At 46.2% G+C, this 20,018-nt stretch overlaps 1 protein-coding gene across 1 annotated transcript in view; it reads right to left on the bottom strand.

Moving 5' to 3' along the window:
• Kcnh1 (potassium voltage-gated channel subfamily H member 1) overlaps window positions 1-20,018 on the bottom strand; it is a 315,715-nt gene that overhangs the window by 227,318 nt on the left and 68,379 nt on the right. Inside the window, exon 6 of the mRNA XM_031339334.1 lies at window positions 5,037-5,429. Within this exon, the coding sequence (XP_031195194.1) occupies window positions 5,037-5,429 (393 nt within the window). The remainder of the gene's footprint in view (window positions 1-5,036; window positions 5,430-20,018) is intronic.

Genomic DNA, 20,018 nt, shown 5'->3' with positions numbered 1-20,018 from the left:
CACACACACACACACATACACACACACACACACACACACACACACACAGCAACATCACTATGGTCTTGTCCCTTCTTCTTTGGTGGTCTCCACTGGCACACAGCCCACTGGTGTAACTGCGAAGACACCAGAACAGTTAATTAAACTCCATGTACATTTTTATGACAAATGAGTGAGTATTTTTTTTGTTCTTCCTAAACTCCCCCAGAATAGGAATCTAGACCAGAGGGAATTGCAGACTTAGATCAGCAATGCTACAGCCTCAGCCAATGGTAAGGCAAGAACAGGTATGGAGTATGAGTCACTAAGCCATTAATCAGACCACTTCGTCATTTTGGTGGTGGTGGTTTGAATGTTTGGCCTAGGGAGTGGCCTATTAGGAGGTATGGCCTTGTTGGAGTAGGTATGGCCCTGTTGGAGGAAGTGCATCACTCTGGGGGTAGGGTTGGAGACCCTCCACCACTTGGGAACCAGTCTTCTGTTTGCCTTCCAATGAAGATGCAGAACTCTCAGCTCCTCCTGCACCATGCCTGCCTGGATGCTGCTATACTTCTACCTTGATGATAATGGACTGAACCTCTGAACCTGTAAGCCAGCTTGCCTTGGTCATGGTGTCTCTTCTCAGTAGTAAAACCCTAACTAAGACATTCATAAAGGGACTTTGCTATACTTTCCCCTAGACTAACTTTTGGGAAAAGTAGGGGGACACACCTCATGGCCTCCCCACCTCTACCTGCCTCTGCCCTGGCCCTCCACTCCATTAACTTAACAGTAGCTTTTCACAAAAGGGTACCCTCAGGGATCGGTGGATCTGCCCCTCATTGGACATCAGATCAACACCACGGCTGTGTCCTCCACACCACCATACCCAATGCCCAGATTCTCCTCCATGTTTCACAAGCCAAAGGGATAAGCACACATGAGCAACTTCTAGTCGGGTCGATTCACTTCCCTGTGGTGTGCTCCTGTTTTACCAAATCTGTCACTGGAAAGATGAAGCCGGGGCAGAAGGGGCCCAAGAGGTGAGCAGGTGACTGGGGCCATGTGAAAGGCAGGAGCCTCCCCCAACCCCTGCCCCGTGTCACTTTCTTTCCAGTGAGCTCAGAAGGGCCTATCTATCTCTAACCTCCAGTGACCTCCTTTTACCCTTTGCTAAACACCTCACCCACATCACTTCCTCTTATAGCACTTCAGGGCAAAGGGCAAAGGCCTCTTGTTTTAACAAAGAGCTTCTGTAGGTGAGAGCAATGCAGAACAGACTTAGAGCCCAGTAGGTCTGAGGTTGGAGCTGGCAGGGGGCTCAGAGTAACATGAACAGAGCTGCAGCTGTGACCCCAGGAGGACCAGGGACCCCATCTCTAGCTCCCTCACACGTCTCCCAACAAATCACGATTGGTGTGAAAGGCACAGTCATCCAAAGGTTTAAAATTTGTCCGGCCTGAATCCCTTAATGCAGGAACTGCTACCTATGATCATGAGGTGGCACCCACTGATAACAGACACCTTTCCTAAACCAATCCATCCCACAAACCTGGAAGTCAGAGGCTGTCTCTACGGTGCTCAAAACTGATGGCTTCCCAACCCAGCACACACAGTGCTGGAGAACAAGTTTTCTGTCCTGTCAGCCTCTAGGTCGTGGAGCCAGTCTCTCATACATGTTAGCCACACTGTCAGACACTAATGTGAACCCATGGAAACTGAAGAACTGCCTTGTTTAGCTGCAAAACTCCAATGCCACTGTCATACATAGCCCACAGCTTATTTTACAAACCTATGTGGCTGTATGAGTGTGTGTATGTATGTGCACGCACGTATATGTATATATGTATGTATATGTATATATGTATGTATATGTTTGTATATGTGTGTATGTGTACATGTATGTATTATATATGTATTGTGTGTTAAGGTCTAGCTAAAATATTAAGGCCTAGATGGAATGTTAAAACATAGGCAGAATGCAAAGACTAGATAACTGTTACCTGGCTAGCCTGACATTTTATGCTGCTACTAATATTATAAGGAAATTTTCTCCTATGCTGTTACTAGGAAACTTTCTCATGGCCAAGTTGATTACATATTTTGTTATGTTCTGTGCCCTTGGAAACCAATCACAATAGAAGTCAGAAGAACTATTTTGCACAGTTACCCACAATAAACATGGACCCAAACCAACCACCCATATGCATATGAAATCTCTTTTAGACTACAATAATATATTTGAATTATATAAGTCAATAGCATAACTTTTTTGAGCGATAGACACCTCCCAATATGAACCTGTGTATAAGATTTTATGGAGCCAGGCAGTGGTGGTGCACGCCTTTAATCCCAGCACTTCGGAGGCAGAGACAGTCGGATTTCTGAGTTAGAGGCCAGCCTGGTCTACAGAGTGAGTTCCAGGACAGCCAGGGCTATACAAGGAAAACCCTGTCTCAGAAAAAAACAAAACAAAACAACAAACAAACAAACAAAGAAGATTTTATGGTATTTGCCTTGGTAAGCTAACCCTGGGATGTACACTAACATAAGAGATACCTACACCAATATAAAAAAAAAACCAACTATTTGGAATAAGACTTCCATTTTGAGTAGGGGTCAAGTCACACTTAAGTTCTCAAGACCTCCCTAGGAACTGACATGCTACTTGGCAGAGAGGAAGACAAAGCAAGTCTCATCCTGGTTAGCAAGTTAAGATATGAACGTTAGACAAGTCCCATCCTGGTGGACAAGTTAGGATATGAATATTAGACAAGCCAAGTCCCCTGCCACCCCAACCAATGGGCGCAGGATAAATGTACAACAAAGACATGTTCCTAAGGAAAATCTGCCATCCCTAAATCCTGATTGGTTGAATTATGTTCATTTGTACATTTGTGTACTTGCCACAGATGTTTGTGGATTTTAGGCTTAAAAACCCTGTAGGATCTTAACTTAATGTCATGGTTCAGCTCCCGAGCCTGAATCATGGCCCTGATTGATCAGTCCTGAGGTGTATGTATGCTCAATAAACTATCCCTGTCTGACTGAGATTGGTGTTCATGTGGTTTATGAGGCAACTCCTGGGCCACAACATGTATATGTATGTACATGTATGTATGGTATATGCATGGTGTGTACATGTGTGTGTGTGTGAACATACATAGTTGTGCATGATATACAGAAGCCAGAGAAAGACATTTGGCTCTTCTTCTATCAGCCTCCACCTTATTCTCTGAACAGGGTCTCTCACTGAAACTGAAACTCAGTTCCAGTTAGGCTGGCTGGCCAGCGAGCTCCTGGCATTCACTTGTCCCTGCACTCCCAGCAATAGAACTATGGGCATGCACAATTATACCTATATGCTATTGACTGAATTCAGGTCCTCTTGCTCCCATGAGCATTTATTCACTGAGCTCTCTCACAGTCCCTCAAGTGTTTGATTACCTGTTTATTTTAGTATAAAATTTAACTTCCCATGTATATATGAAATCTCTTTTAGATTACAATTATATCTTTGAATTATATAAGACAATAGCACAATTTTCTTGAGAGACAAACACCTCCCAATATATTCTGCAATTCACATTGAAGAATGCCAACATCGTCTCCAGAGGGGATTCTGTCCTCTGCATGTAGATGGTCTGTCCAGACTCAGTTAATCTTGCAAAATTAACCAAAGGCATCCAGGAATTAGCCCTTGCAATTTTACATTATATTAACAATTGGTCCTGCTTGCACACCCCTGTAATATCAGCACTGAGGAGACTGAGGCAGGAGGATTACAAGTTTAAAGCCAGCTACGTAACAAGTTCTAGGCTTCTACACAAGGCACTGTCTCAAAAATATTTTAAAACAGACACAACAGGGGCCATTCTGGATCTGGAGTGGGTATTCATTTATGTTCTGCCCCCCACACTGATCTTGGCGGCACTCAGAAGGAAAGCTACCCCTCAGCTGGAGAGCAACATGGCTGTTTGGTTTCCCCAGGGGAAGCAGCTGATGCCCTCAGCTACTACTGAGCTGGTCTGAAGGCAGAGGCATGGCGATGCCCTCAGTCAGTGCTTCCTACCTTGGATGGGAATAGATTCTTCCTTCTATAGCTATCTTTACCCCCAGAGGATGTGCAATGCCTCCAGATGGCTGCCTAGATGCCCACGGCTAATCCTCCTGACCTTCTGTAATCTGAGACGATGAGGTCCCAGTGCTGAACAAGCTGGAGGCTTATCAAGCAAGCTGTTTTATCTTAATCCGGAATGGAGGAAAACGTCCCTCCAAGCTTCATCCAGTAAGAATCTACACTGCTTCTTGCAATGACTTGGCATCCTTGCTTTTTTGAAAGGATACATTGGCTCCTTACCAGTCCAGGGGGGCCCTTCCTGCCACAACTGTCTCAGGCACCTGCTGTTGGCTACATGAGCATGGCCCAATCCCAACATGGTTACAAAGTATTTACAAAGCTGAGAACCCATACAACCCCAGCACCGCATATCAAGAGTAGCCCAGCAAACAATTACCTCCAAAACCAACAGTAGCAAAGAGACAACTCGGTGCCAACATTTCCCCAGAAAACAGAAATAACCTCAGTTACCATCCATTACAGCCTGTGGAACAGCCAGATAAAGAAAAGACCCATCATGGGAATACCCAACAGGTACACATCCAGCAGTCAAGTGCCAAGGGAAGTCTCCCTGGTGCAGTGGCCATGCATGAGCCAGCAGCTTCCCTGAGCCAGCAGCTGCACTCCACGTGGAAGAGTGAGCCCTTGGTCTCTTCCACACCCGCTCACTGACATGCAGGGCCTCTGGACCTCCAGAGGACAGGAACAGCAGGCAGGGTACCCATGGTGCATGCTCCCTCTGCTGTGGCCATGGCTCATGCTGTCTCCCACCCGCTTGGTGACTCTTGTGCTGACCACCCGCATTTCATTCAGCTTTAAAGACATGACAACAAGGTCCAAGATTTGAGGGATGTACCTGACTCTCTCTCCCCTCCAGTGGTGGTGGGATCTGATCAGCAAAACCAATCTTCCCTGGATCACCCATAAAGGCACTAACCTCATCCACGTTCTCAAAAGCGTTGATGACGTCATACGGCAAACAGGACAGAAGGTCGATCACGAACCACGTCTTCAGGTAGTTCATGCGGATAAGTTTGGGGTCAGAGATCACTTCCCCCGCTGGCCCGACAAAGGTGGTGTGAAAATTCAAAACAATGTCCACCAAAAAGATGACATCCACGATGCTGTCCACCACCAGCCAGGCCACATTATTCTGCCTGGTTTTAAAGGAGACGTTGTAAGGGACCAGGATGGCTGTGTAGAAGGTCAGGATCAAGATGATCCAATCCCATGTGGTCTTAAAGACACAGTAGTGTAGGATGATGTGAGGGGGTGTCTTTGGCGCCTCTTGCTTGTACTGCGGAAGGATGTCTGAACCCAGCTGCAGGACCTGTCCAGAAAAACACCAAGAGAGACAGAGTTAGGATTTAACAGAAGCATCTCACCAGCCTGGATCTGCCAATGGCAAATGCTCACAACACTTTGAACCAGATCATTAGCTACAATAGCAGATGCTGAAGGAGAACGGGGGAATTCATACGAATGTGATAACGGAAGTGTTCATGCCGTAGCATGATAGCAGGCTGTTGTCTGGCTGACTGCAAGCTGAGCAGTGTGCTAAATACTCAGACGCGTTCATTGTCTTGCTCATTTCTAAGCACAACCTTACTTACTTGTTTTCCTCTAGCCGGTTTTATATGTGACATGTGAGAAGCCGAGCAAGAGAATTAAGCAAGTTTATTCCATCAATATTTATACATTTATTGTTCTGTGCCAGGAACAATGTGCTATAGGTCCTGGGCATCTGGCAATGGAGAAAGAACACGGGGCCTCCTTGCTGGGAGCTCAGTCTCATATACACATTGAGGATTACTCTGTGCTGTGCTGAAGGATCACTTGATCTCTCCTCCTGAAAAAGGTGGGCAGGGAGTCCAGACTCCATCTGTGCTCAGAATCTCTCTTCCTGGGAAAAGGACTTCTCATCAGAGCAATTAAGGAAGCATAGGGGCTGAGGTATGGCTAAGTCAGAGGAGTGCTCCCCTGAATCAGAAGAGTGCTCCCCTGGCATGGACCGAGCCCTGGGTTTGACCCCAGCATTCCATAAGCCAGGTATAGTTATGCCGGCCCACAAACCCCAACACTGGAGAATGAGAGAGGAAGACAGAAAAATCACCTTGGCTACACAGTAAGTTTGAAGCCAACCTGAGAGGTGAGACCCTGCCCCCTCCCACCAAAAAGGGGTGCTTGGGCTCAAAGAACAAAACAGATAAAACTAAATAGAAAGCTGAAAAGAGGAAGTAGGAATAAAGACACAGCAGGTGCTCCCTTGACTTGGCTCCTCAGGTGTGCCCAGTCTTTCAATAGAAGAGGTAAGTAGCCTAGAGGCACACAGACAATACCTCTCTTCACACACAACCCATTTTCTCCAGCCAAAGGTCGGGGCACCATGCGGCTCCCCAAAACAGAAAACCCTTAGACAATGACTGTGCTGACGGAACCAGGGGCTACAGAGATTATTGTGCCCTGTACCTACTGGGAGTGGCAAAGTTACTCCTGGAAGCCTGTTTTCACCTTCCCAAACTTGCAAGGAAAGAGCCACCCTCTCTTCCTGCAGGGGTGAATCAAGCAGGGGGAGGAGCCTGAGATCCCACCATACCCCAGCAGTAGGAGGTCACCCCTACCCACAATCCAGAGTAGTAACAATATAAGAAGAGTCCAGGGTGGGGGGACCCACTCGTGGTCGGGAAGAGGAGTCACTCCTGTCTCCACACAGGGAGGAGCACCCTGCCAGGCACAGAGGCACATACTCCTGGTGCCAGACGGTCGAGGCAGGAGGATCACTGCAAGTTTAAGGCTAGACTGGGCTACAGAGTGCCTCCCTCAGTGTCACTAGAGACAGAGTGACAACGTGTTCTTTGACCCAGGGTGGACTAAAACTGGGAGATACCTGCCCTGTCCCCTGCCGTGTGTTACAAGAAAGCACCGCCCCAAACTAAAGCTTTCTAAGAGAGATCTAACTCAATATCCAAACTGTCCAGGTTCACAAATGCCATTCATTATACAAAGAACCACAGGAATAGCACACCAGGTGAAATGTAGTTAATCAGTAGACACCTGCCCCAGAAATGACACAGACATCAGAAGCATCAAACACGAGATTTCTTAGACAAGCTGGAAAGTAAACAGAAACATGGGACATCCTGGCACTGAAAGAGCAGAGGCAAAGATTGCCACCGGCTGGGTTTCTTCAAGGACCCCTTGTTCCGTGGGGGGTTCACTGTTTGGGCGACACCTGCCACGGGCTGGCCAGTCTGGGCCTCCCTCAACCCGCAGGGGGGTGGGGTGGGTGGGGGGACCAGGGTCCTAGTCAGGTAGACAACGCGTTGGCGAAGAAATGAAACTGGATTGGGGTCTGAAGCTTCCATCTGGCTCATCTTTTGCCACAGGCCGGCCAGTCTGGGCCTCCCTCAACCCCAATCCAGTAACCGCTATAAAGAAAGAAAGAAAAGTCCAGCGGGTGCCCTCATCAGCAGAGGCTCGGGAGGGGGGGGGGCCTGGAGAAACAAGTAACTAACGAGGATAAGACACAACTGGAATCATCCTGCAGTTCCTGATCTGTGACAGACATGGCCACTGCAACTCAGAGAGAAAGGGGCAGTGCTACAGAGGATCAAGCCACCAGGAAGACAGGGCGACCCTCATATGAATGCACTGAAAAGAATTACAGATTGCACAAAGCAAAAACGTATGGAAAAGAAGAGGGAAACTCATCCACAAACGAAGGATAGAGCACTAGGCAGAAAATTAGCAAAAATGGTGCAAGGTGTAGCTTAGCAGTAGAGAGTTTCCATGAGACCTTGGGCTCCATCCTTACCGTGAGGAAGGAGGGAGGGGAAGAGTGAGTGAAACGATTCACAAGGACATAGAATTTGATGATACCAAGAAGCAGTGGGGCTTTATACTGCTAGAATTCTCTTCCCACAGCAGCAGAGTACACAGTATTACACAGAGCCTTATGGAGAGAGCCTCATGCTCGTCCATCAGACAGCCGCAAACACTTAACAGAAAACCTCACAGCGTCTGTCCTATACCCCCCCCCCCCACACACACACACACTGGAAAGTCAGCAATACCCCAACACTTGAAACCTAAACAGTGCATTCTTCAATAATTCATGGGCCCAAAAGAGCTTATCAAAAGACAATTTAAAATACACTGAATTCAATGGGAATGAAAACTCAACACATCAGGACCAGTGGGGTGAGACTGGGGCAGAAATAAAAGAGAGGCATGCAGAGACAAAACGGGAGTCCGGGCCAAGGATCCAATCTCTCGCCTTTAGAACCTCTGTCAAGAACTAGAGCAAAGCAAGCAAAATGAATGATAAGCAGCAGAGTCAATAGGAGCCGAAGCAAAAGGAGAGAGGACAGCCAGTGGATTTTTAAACATTAGAAATAACACCGAGGCTGGGGGGTTGGTTTGTCTCAGTGATCAAGGCCCTGGGTTCAATTCTCAGCAGCAAAACATAAAGTAAAAGTGGCATAAACTGTCAAAGAAAAACAAATGACCAAGGATGAACAAGTCAGCGTCACCCTTGGGAACACCAGAGACCAGAAAACACAGCAAGGGACAGCAATGACAACTCGGTACCTAGAAGCTTCAGCAAATGGATCGACAGTAGACATACAGTGTGGCAACTCCCAGCCCAAAACCAAGGGACTGCATTCTTACTACTCAATTTCCCAAAGCAGATAAAACCAAGGGTTAAATTCCCAAAGCAGATCTCTTCAGACCCAGGAGGTTTTAGTGAATAACATTTCTAAATGTAAAATCAAAGGCACAGCAACTTTGCACAATTTCTTACAGAAAATACCAGCAGAAGGGAAAGTTCTCAATTCTTTCTGTGAAATCAGTGCTACCTTGACTCCCAAGCCAAAGACAGCTCAGAAGACTACAAATACTCCTCATAAGCATATATACAAAAGTTTTTAACAGCTGGCAGCAGACAGCATTTAGCAGTATTCAAAAAATGAATCACTATAGCAGCATATTTCAGAAGTGTAAGCTAATTCAATATTTGAAAGATTGGTGATTGATAAAGTTCCATACCCATTTATGATACTTAAAAAAAAACTTGGAAATAAGAATATGGGGAACTTTTTTAAATTTTACAAAGGAACAGAAGAAAAGGAGGGATAGAGAGGAAAAATGGGAAAAGGGGTGGGGACGGGAGTTGGGGCACAGGCCCTGTGACCTACAGCTAACCTTTCACTTTATCGTGAAAACCCAAGTGCTTTCCCATTAAGATGAGAAAAGGTAAGGCATGGGCTCTCATACTCTCACTCAGCACTGCCTCACCACACAGTGAAGCAAAACAGGAAAGAACAGGTGTCCAGGTTATAGAGGAAGTCATACAACTGCCCTGGTTGCAAAGACCACAGTGGCTGGTGTCTGTAGAAGTTCTCTGAGAATCTACAGAGAAACCTCCAGAATGCACAGGGCAGTTAGCTTATTCAACAAGGCAAGAGAGACGTACAAAAGCCACCACATCCCTTTACCATAGACACGAACACCAAAATGTTACACTACCATTTATAACTGCTGAAAACCACATAGGTGTAAATATAGAAAAGCGTGTCGCACTCAAATGTTGAAAACAACAACATGTTGATGAAATAGAGCCAAGAAATGTGGAGATGCCGCTCTTCCTTGGAACTTGGAAGACCCAACACACCAAACATATCCATTTCCCCCAAATGGACATCTAAGTTTAGCACAGTTCCTATCAAAATGCTAGCAAGAATCTTTCTAGACACAGATGCTCAAAAAACTCCCTAAAATTATGTGGAAGGGAAAAAGAATTAGAATGGCTGAAGCAATTTTTAATAAGAGTAAAGTAGCTGACACTTGCCAAATTATATACATTAAACACATGTGGGTTTCTTGGTTTTGTTTATCTCCTCTTGGGGGAGGGGGAGACGTTACTTGAATATCAATTATACCTCCCTAAAGAAGAAAGTGGGGGGCCTGGTATAGCTGACTTCAAGACAACTACAGCTAGCATAATTAAGTCTGGGCTGTCAAAGGAGACTGGACACAGGAAAGAGAACACATCAGAGGATGGGATAGGCTCACACAAATAGGCCCAAGTGACTTTCACACCACTGGGGCATGTGAACTCTCACAGGCCAAAAAACAAACCTTTAGCTGCGCTTAACACCTTATCTAAAAATGAACTCACTGGATGCAGGGCGAATGTAAAACCGCATTTCAGGAGAAAATGTCTGAGAAAATCTTTAGGATCTTGGATTCATGGCAAAGCCATGACTGTTAAATGAAGAACAGATACACTGGGCTTTACAAAGATGGAAAGACAGGCATGGTCGGAAGAGACACCTGCAAAGCAGCATCAACAAAGAGCTAGCATGCAGAGCACATGATCTACAGTGTGCCAATCTCAAATTCAGTAAGAGAAAAGCAATCCAGTCAGAAACCATGTTAAAGGCATGGCTGGCGTGGATTTACAGAGAGCAAATGAGCATATTAGCCATTAGGAAAACACAGAAACCACAAGGAGACATTCCTGCACACCTGTCAAAATATCTGATATGAAGCCGTGCTGGGTGCAAAATGCCAGTGAGAAGGAAATGGCCACACCATCCGTAGGAAGGTAAAATGGAGCGGCCATCCCAGAAGAGTGCGGCAGCTTACGGCGCTCAGAAAGTGGAGCCATATGGCTGAGCTCTAAGTCCAAAACATGCTCATATGAAAACCTATGTGAAAGCATTCACAGACACTTTACTCACCATAGAGAAAACATCAACAGTACTTCAGATACTGCATTCAATGGACGCAGGGTTAAGCAAACCATATCGCATCTATACCAGAAAACTCAAATCAGCACCCTAAACATGTACAATAGAGTTACAGACATTACCTGCTTGACTCTCAAAGTATCAACCTTTCGCCAGGCAGTGGTGGCGCACACCTTTAATCCCAGCACTTGGGAGGCAGAGGCAGGCGGATTTCTGAGTATGAGGCCAGCCTGGTCTACAGAGTAAGTTCCAGGACAGCCAGGACTATGCAGAGAAACCCTGTCTCAAAAAAACAAAAAAACCTTTCAGGTTTGTGATTTATGTAACATACCTTTAGTGTGCATTTGTGTATACATCTATATGTGTGGGGGTATGTGCATGCATATGTGCATGTGTACATGCTAATGTGTGTGTGTGCAGTTGAGTGTGTGCCCGTGTGTGTGTGTGTGTGTGTGTGCATGTATATGTGATGTGCAAACAAAAAAAAAAAAACCCCAAAAAACAAAAAAATCTTTCAGGTTTGTGATTTATATTACATAACTTTAGTGTGCATTTGGGTATGCATCTATATGTGTGGGTGTGTGCATGCATATGTGCAGGTGTACATGCTTATGTGTGTGTGCAGTTGAGTGTGTACCCATGTGTGTGCATGTGTGTGCATATGTATGCGATGTGCAGGGGGAGGGGTGTGTGTGTGTGTGTGTGTGTGTGTGTGTGTGTGTGTGTGTGTGTGTATGTATGTTTATTTTCAGATAGGATCCCTTCACTGGCCTTGAACTAGCCAAATAGTCCAAGCTAGTGGCCAGCCTGAGGATCTGCAATCTGCCCTTCCTAGTGCTGGGATTGTAAATGCATACAAACATTTTCACGTGTTTTGGAGTCAAGTCCACATCTTCACTCTTGTGAGGCAGGCGCTTTATGGACTGTGCCACCACCCAGTCCTTACTACATGCTTATGACTCCATTTATATAACTTACTTGAGATAACACAGTAATAAAAATATCACAATAAATGTCTGCCAAGGCTGAAGAAGGGTGTGAGGAGAAGGAGGTGGGTATGTGGGATCATTCAGCTCTGTTACTTAGAACTGTCTATGAATATTTAGTTATCTCAAACAAGTTTAGTTTTAAATATCAACCAAATGTAGGTGAATTATGAGTGCTATGGAGAAAGAGTCCCGTGAACCAAGCTAAGGGAAAGGCAGGTGGAAAGGGAGATGAGGTTTTAGGGTTTGTTCTTCTTTTCAAGACACAGTCTGGGTGATAGACTACTCAGCCAGAACTCTAAAAACTCCGCTACATTCTGCTTGCAAACCGAAGCCACCTACAGCTCCTTAGTTCTGGGTAGCAAACCCTCAGGAAGAAAAAGTCCCTTCTGAGAGAAGTGGCCATGCTTGTGACAGTCTGATAAGATCCACAATTATTTCTAAGTGGGGTCTTCTATCCTGAGTCCTCCCAGGGCACTAATGGTACCTTGCCATCACCCCACAGTGCTAGGCTGATCACTGCAGCTATCTCCTCCTCCTGCAGCTATCCTTACAGGAGTACTCAAGAGGATCCGAGGGAGGCACTAAGGTAAGTGGGAGGTGGATGGAGAACTGTGTGCATCTCCAAGATTCAGCTCTTACACAGTGTTCACCACAGAGACCAGCATTCTAGATTCAGCTCTTACACAGTGTTCACCACAGAGACCAGCATTCTAGATTTAGCTCTTACACGGTGTTCACCACAGAGACCAGCATTCTAGATTCAGCTCTTACATGGTGTTCACCACAGAGACCAGCATTCTAGAAGTAGATTTGGATGCTAGGAATTTTTTTTTTTTTTGCCCATTTTTCATGTTATGATTTTCACATATGTGTGCACATTTTTGCATGTGTGTAGATCACACAAGTGGGGGTACATGAATGTAGTTGTGTAGACCCAAAGTTGATATCAGGAATCAACTTTGCTCACCCTTTCACCATACTCACTGAGGCAGGGTCTCTAGTGACAGCCAAAGGTCATAACTACAACTAGTCTCAGCAGTCCCCTGCTCCAGGGCTCCCATCTCTCCCTCCCATGGCTAGAACATGAGCTGGCAACTAGGGCCAGCACTTAACTGCTGAGCAAAAGCATTCTCTTTACAAGCCTGTGGAGAAAGCTATGAAAGACTGCTTGAGACAGATCCAAGAGTCTGACTTAGGATTTTGCATATGTCACTCTGCTGTGAACTCTTAGCATCATCATGACATTGTGAAAAACAGAAATAACATGGAATTCTGCAGAGCAAGCACTTTATTTACAAAAAATCAATACCCTTAAGAAAATTTCCTGACCAAGAGACCATTTTGCATCCAGTAAGCTATCTGGCTACAATCACCATTTATAGTAACTATAGCGACAAGTGACTGATTATTCATATTGATCGGAGGAGATTCCCATGAGATCCACCACCTTCCTCCCCAGGAGGTGAACATGGCAATGGATTCCCAGCAGGAAGGTCTGGTAACAGCTTTGATCCATTGAAGCCTCACCTCATCCAGGTCCTTCAGTAGGTCATTATCTGTCTTTGGGGCTTAGAGGAGCTGGGAAGATAAGTAAGTCTACAATGTGCCTCCTGTACAAGCATGAGGACCTAAATTCGGAGTCCAAAACCCTCACAGAGAAATCAAACCCAGTACCCCATGCATGTAATCTCAACACTGAAGAATGAAAGACAAGGTGATCTCTGAAGCTTGCTGCCCAGCCAGCCTCGCCTGCTCAGAGCCAAGTTAATGAGAGCCTATCAGGAATAAAAGGGACAGTACTTTAGGAATGACAATTGAGGTTGACCTTTGACCTACACACACACACACACACACACACACACACACACACACACAGAGTGAGAGAGACAGAGACAAGAGACAGAGACAGAGAAAAGGGTTGCTATCCTCCAAAGGGCCAGATCTTCTGGGCTCAGAGTTAGAGCAGGCATGTAGACCCTGTCTAGCTCTAAGCGTATGAACCGGTTCCACACTCAGTGCTTTCACAAGCTTGGCCTAGTGTGGAAGAACAGGATGCTCATCGAGAAAGAGCTGGTCTTCAAGTCCTGGAACCATCACACAGCACTCCTACCAACTTCTCTGCCCTCAGCAGCATGGACAGGTGGTCAGTCTGCACAAGTCAAGTTTAAGGAGACAGAGAGCTAGTGGTCTTTCTTCCTATCCCAGTTACAGTGTCTAGTGCTGTGATGAAACGCCATGACCAAAGCAACTTGGGGAGGAAACGCTTTATTTGGCTTACACTTCCATATCACTGTTCATCATCAAAGGAAGTTGGGATAGGAACCTGAAGGCAGGAGCTGGCTCAGAGGCCGTGGAGGAGTGCTGCTTACTGGCTTGCTCTTCATGGCTTGCTCAGCCTGCTTTCTTATAGAACCCAGGGCCACCATCCCAGGGATGGCACCACTCACAATGGGCTGGGCCCTCCCTCATTAATTACTAATTAAGAGAACAATGTCCTACATACCTACTTACAGCTGGATGTTATAAAGACAGTCTCTCCATTGAGAGGTTTCCCTCCTCTCAGATGACTATAGCTTGTGTCAAATTGACATGAAACTACCCAGCCCACTCCCTAAGGGTAGGCTTGTATCTATGTGCATGTCCTGGTTCCGTGCTCGGTATTCTTCACAGGCTTGGTCCGGTGACTCCCTCAGCCAGGCTGAGGTCCCCTAAAGCAGCTGCCATTTCTCCTAGTATAGTACCACTAGCTCACGCTCTCCCCATCCTCCTCCATAGGACACCCAAGCAAGGCAGGTTCCCAGCCTAGGTGCTCTCAATGGCCCTGCATGGACAGAGCTGGGAGAGCCCCCCTCCAGAAGAAAACAGTGCTCAGAAAGCCAGACGGGCCCCATCAGTCACATTTCTCCAGTGCTGTTCATCCCAGACTCCTCTGCTGCATTTTCAAACCCCCACAGTCTGCCTATGAGAGTGGTAGGGATGGGGAGGCAGAGGCTCTGTGCAATGGAGGGGAAAATGACTCACCCAACCTCACAGCAGGGCTGAGGAAGCAGAGGAAGTGTGGGTGGGCAGGCTGCCAGCTCTGCGTGTGCACGTCACACCCTGCTCTAGACACCTCGTGCAACAGTGACACACAGAGTCCTCACCCCAAAGCCTCAGGACATTAGAAGGCATTTCACTCGTGTCCAGGCTGGGAAATAGATCACAAAGGTGAAAGGTTTGCTCTCAGCCTTACTGCAGTCTACAAGAAGGACACTGACCCCAAATCCAGTTTCCTGATTCAGTATTTCTTCTTCTATTGTGTACAGTCAACTCTCCTAAGAAACCCGGGTTCCCAGTTGAAGGCAACAGCTCCCCTCCCAGTGTTGACCTTCTCCAGAACATCCCACTAAGGTCCTTGTCCTAGCTGCATTCCTCTCAGTGTAATAAAAAATGCCCTGATCAGAAGCAACATCAGGAATTAAATGGTTCTTGGGGTGTCAGTCCTAAGTCATGGGCCATCCCAGTAGGAAAGCCAAGGTGGCTTACTCTCCATCCGCAGTCAAGAGCAGAAGCGAATGCATCCATGCTGCCTGCTTGCTCTCCTCCAGCTTTGTCTCCCCCGATACAACACCCTGCTGCCTAGGAACCCACGGTGAAATGGGGCTTCCTAGACCTATCAACAATCTCCCATACACGTGTTCCCAGGCTGTGCTAACCTAGATGAATCTTCATCCAAAAGTCCCTACTCCCTCAGAGTGATTCTAGGTTGTGGCACATTAATAGTTAAACTAACCATCCCAGCACCAAACTAGCTAAGCTGGCCTGAGTCTGTGTCCCCCTTAAGAGTCATCAACCCACAGGGAGGGGAGTCAGGGAGATGACGTCATGCTCAGTGGTTTGGCTGAGATGGGTAAGAGGCTGTGATCCTACGCTTGGCTCTTTAGCCTTTTAGCTTAGCCATCACTCTTGGCTCATGGTTTCAGCTAAAGCTGAACCATGAGACCCTGCATCTTCCAGCAGTCACAGGTCTACACACTGCCTCCCCCCCCATACACACACACACATGCCATGAAGCTTAGCTAAAGCTGAACCAAGAGACCCTGCATCTTCCAGCAGTCACTGGTCTACACACTGCCCCACCCCCAACACACACACATGCCATGAAGCTTAGCTAAAGCTGAACCAAGAGACCCTGCATCTTCCAGCAGTCACTGGTCTACACACTGCCCCCCACCACCACACACACATACCTCCTCCTGCTTCAGTAGAGGGTGTCCTCCCTGTCAAAAGCTAACTCCCCCCCACACACACACATGCTCTGAGCCTCATCTTCTCCCACCTACTCCAGTGTCTCGTCCCCATGCCTTCCCACAATGCTCCTCAGTCCTTCCCCTTAACCTTTCTGTGGATACAAGTTCTTTCCATCACATCTCAGACACAAGTCAACTTCCTTTTTTTTTTTTTTTTTGCTGCTGCTTCCCTTTGTAGACTCTTTAAAGAGAAGTCAGTGCCTCTGCTTTTTGCCCTCAAGTACCTGCCTCATATCTTATCTGATCACTGCCTTCAGTCTCTAGAGACTGCTAAGGTCATCAGCAATTTCCATGTGGCTAAATGTATTAGACTCATCATCATCATCATTCTCTTTCTCTCTCTCTCTTTCTCTCTTTCTCTCTGTCCCTCTTCTTTTCCCTCTCCCTTTCCCTCTCCCTCTCCCTCTCTCGCTCTCTTTGAGACATTTTAGAGATGTTTTTTTCTCTTCTCTGTTGTTTAAAGGTGTGTGTGTGTGTGTGTGTGTGTGTGTGTGTGTGTGTGTGTGTGTACAGATATATATGCATGTGGAGTCCCAGAGTGTTTCCCTCAGTTTCTCTATGCATTTGAGGCAGAGTCTTTCCGTTTAGCCCAGAGCTCACCAGTTGTCTAGTTGTAGCCCCAGGGATATCTGTCTCTGCCTCCTGAGTGCTGACTTTACAGGCAACCACTTTGCCTGCCCTGTTTTTACATCAGTTCAGGGGCTCTGAACTCTGCCTGACTCTTGCACAGCACTTTACCCACTGGCCATCTCCCCCACCCATACTTCTTCCTCTTGAAACACTTTCTGCATTCTCTCCACTCTCTCCAGCCCTTGTACCACACAGACATGCAGTTTAGATCTCCCTTCATGAGAACTAATCTCTCACCAAGGGCTACTACCTCTGTCACCAAATAAACGTGACTGGGGATCCATTCACAGCACTCTGGCTCATTCTTATGACTGCTCCCGAGCTCCATCTTCTATAGAAACTTTAAACATATAATTCAATGTAGTCAGCTATGGGCACAGTTATGGCGGATCCCTAGGACTCCCTGTAACTGAGACCACATGACTTCTGTCCTCCCTCCCTGAAGCCCCTGGAAGCTGCCCTTCTATTTTTCTATCCTTTGAGCTTGGCTATTTTAGGTTTCTCATACAAGTCCAATCATATAGTACTTTTCTTTCTCTGTGTGGCATAATAGCCTTTTAGGTCCACCTGTGTTACAGCAAATGGTGGGACTTAACTGTACTTTAGTAATATTCTACTGTAGGTATAAGTATGTAGGTATGTATTCGGATTTCTTTTTTGTCTACTCATATGCTAATGCACAAAGCTTGCTTCCATGCCATGGCTATTGTGAACAACCTTCAGTGAGCCCAGAGGGCAGGCATCTCCTCGGGTCCTAATTTCAATTTCCTGGTGTAATTCTTGGTAAAGTATAATCTCATGGCTGCTCACAGAACACTTCGATTCACATGGCACAGACAAGAGAGAATGTTATATATTGAGGCTATCACAGACACTCCCACAGAGACATAAAAACCAGTCAGGGTAGACCATTTAGCCTCAGGGAGTTTCCACAGGTGCATGTGCCCGGTTGTGAGGCATTAGGTTATAGTTACTATCTTAGTTTGGGTTTCCATCACTGTGAAGAGACACCATGACTAAGGCAACTCTTATAAAGGCAAACATTTAGTTGGCACTGGCTTACAGTTTCAGAGTTCTAGTCCATTATCACCATGGGAAGGAAGCATAGCAGCTTCCAGGCAGACATGGTCCTGGAAAAGGAGCTGTGTTGGGAAACCCTGCTATTAAGGCTTCAATCTACCATGACTAGACAGCTCTCTGAGCTCAGTGGAAAAATGGAGAGTCCCCTTTTTTCAGTGTGGCTTCCTCTTCTCTGCCTGACCTTATCTGGGGTGCCTGACCCCCACATCCTCTACCTGAGGAATGTTACATAGTCCTTGGCAAAGGACTTATGGGTTCAACTTCCTGGAATGCCTCTCCATGCAAATGAGGTATTCCCAGTACCTTAAGTCTCAGCCAATGAACATTCACCCTAAGAGGAACCCCTTCCCACTCTCTAAGATTTATCTCTTGTCAACCCTGAATAAAGAACACAAGCTGTTTCACTGAAATCCTCAGAGAAGATACCCCTCAACCACTGGCAGTGAGTGAGGAAGCAAATTCCTGCTGACCTACCCATTCCTTCCCTGCCCGGCACCTCAAGAGAGAAGTGGAACCATAGAGCTGAGAGTTCTACATCTTGATCCCCAGGCAGCAAGGAGAGACTGTCTTCTACAGGCAGAGGCTAGAGTCCACCCTGGGTGGAGACTGAGAATAGGAGACTTCAAAGCCTGCTTACACAATGACACACTTCCTCCAAGAAGGCCGCACCTCCTCCAAGAAGGGCACACCTCCTAATAACGCCACTACTTATGGCCAAGCATTTAAACACATGAATCTATGGGGGCCAAACATACTCACACCACCACAGTTAGTATTTACTGGGTGTCTGCACTAAGCCCCAGGAGGAATGAGTACATCCCTTATATGTTCTTTAACTCCTGTAACTCCTTGACATAGCCTTCATAACCAAGAAGAAACCAAGATGTGAAATAGCAAATAAATTTGTCTAAAACCAACATTTTTAAGTCATGCAGCCAGCGTGGAAACCCTTGTCAGGGTGAACTCCAGTGTAATATTTTCAAGCTTTTGTCCCCAAGGCAGGGTCTGGATTTAGTCATGAAGTCTACTCAGTTATTACTGGGTCATGAAAGCAAATATTTGTTTTCATTTTATAGACAAAGATATATTACTTCATGGAGGATAAGCATGAAGTCGATTCACTAGAGGAGCTAAGACAGAAAGCTTGTTCTACAGGTGTAAAACCCCATCAACTAAAGCAGCAAGAACCAGTAAAAGATTATATAAGCCACATATGTGATTCTCATGCAGTTTACATGTTCTAGTTGGCACATAAAAAGCAGTAATGTGAAACAGGTAAAATTATAAAAATATTCGTTCTAATTACTTGGTACATCCCATGTACTATCTCAACACTAAATCAACATATGACTAGGAAGTTTTTTTTTTTTTTTCATATTCCTTCACTCTAAACTCATGGGTTCACACCTGTGAGACATTTCAATTCAGGGACACCCTTTCTCCTTTACTCAGTTACCACACATGCTCAGTGATCAGCATCCCGAGCAACTCAGCTCTGAATCAGGAGTCGGTCACACCACAGGACCATCCTAGATGGGGGAATCAACAAATGCAGCCATTTTGCTCAAAAGTAGATTTGTAATGGATAAAGTGTACACATTTGGATTAAAAGTGTGCACTGCGAGTAATAATGTCATGTGAACATGTATCAGAGATGGTGAGGTTGAAGGACAGAGGGGGGCAATGAGGGGAGCATGGGGACACCATTGGGGAAGAGTAGCAGACACAGTGAGTCGGTCATGACACAGCCTCTGCAGACCCATCCTTGAGCTTCAGCCAGGAGCCATAGTGATCAACCCTAGCAAGGCAAGATCTCAAGCCTCAGTTTCCCTTTCTGAACAATAAAACTAATGCTGACTGCATCAGAACAGAGGCACACAGATCAAGTGAGAACAAAGGTACCGGTGTGGGTGCCTCTGTCTAGTCTTACCAATGCTGAAGTGGTATTCAGAAACCAGTGCGTGAGGCAACTAATAAAAATACTGTTCAAGAGATCCTGAATAAGAGTCAGGGAACAGCCAGGCGTGGTGGTGCACGACTTTAATCCCAGCACTTGGGAGGCAGAGGCAGGTGGATTTCTGAGTTCAAGGCCAGCCTGGTCTACAGAGTAAGTTCCAGGACAGGCAGGGCTATACAGAGAAACCCTGTCTCAAAAAACCAAAAAAAAAGAAAGAAA

The sequence above is a fragment of the Mastomys coucha genome, unplaced genomic scaffold (genome assembly GCF_008632895.1).
Source record: "Mastomys coucha isolate ucsf_1 unplaced genomic scaffold, UCSF_Mcou_1 pScaffold1, whole genome shotgun sequence".
NCBI lineage: Eukaryota > Metazoa > Chordata > Mammalia > Rodentia > Muridae > Mastomys > Mastomys coucha.
Note: the sequence above shows the minus strand (reverse complement) of the source record. Positions and strands in the feature narration are given on the sequence as shown.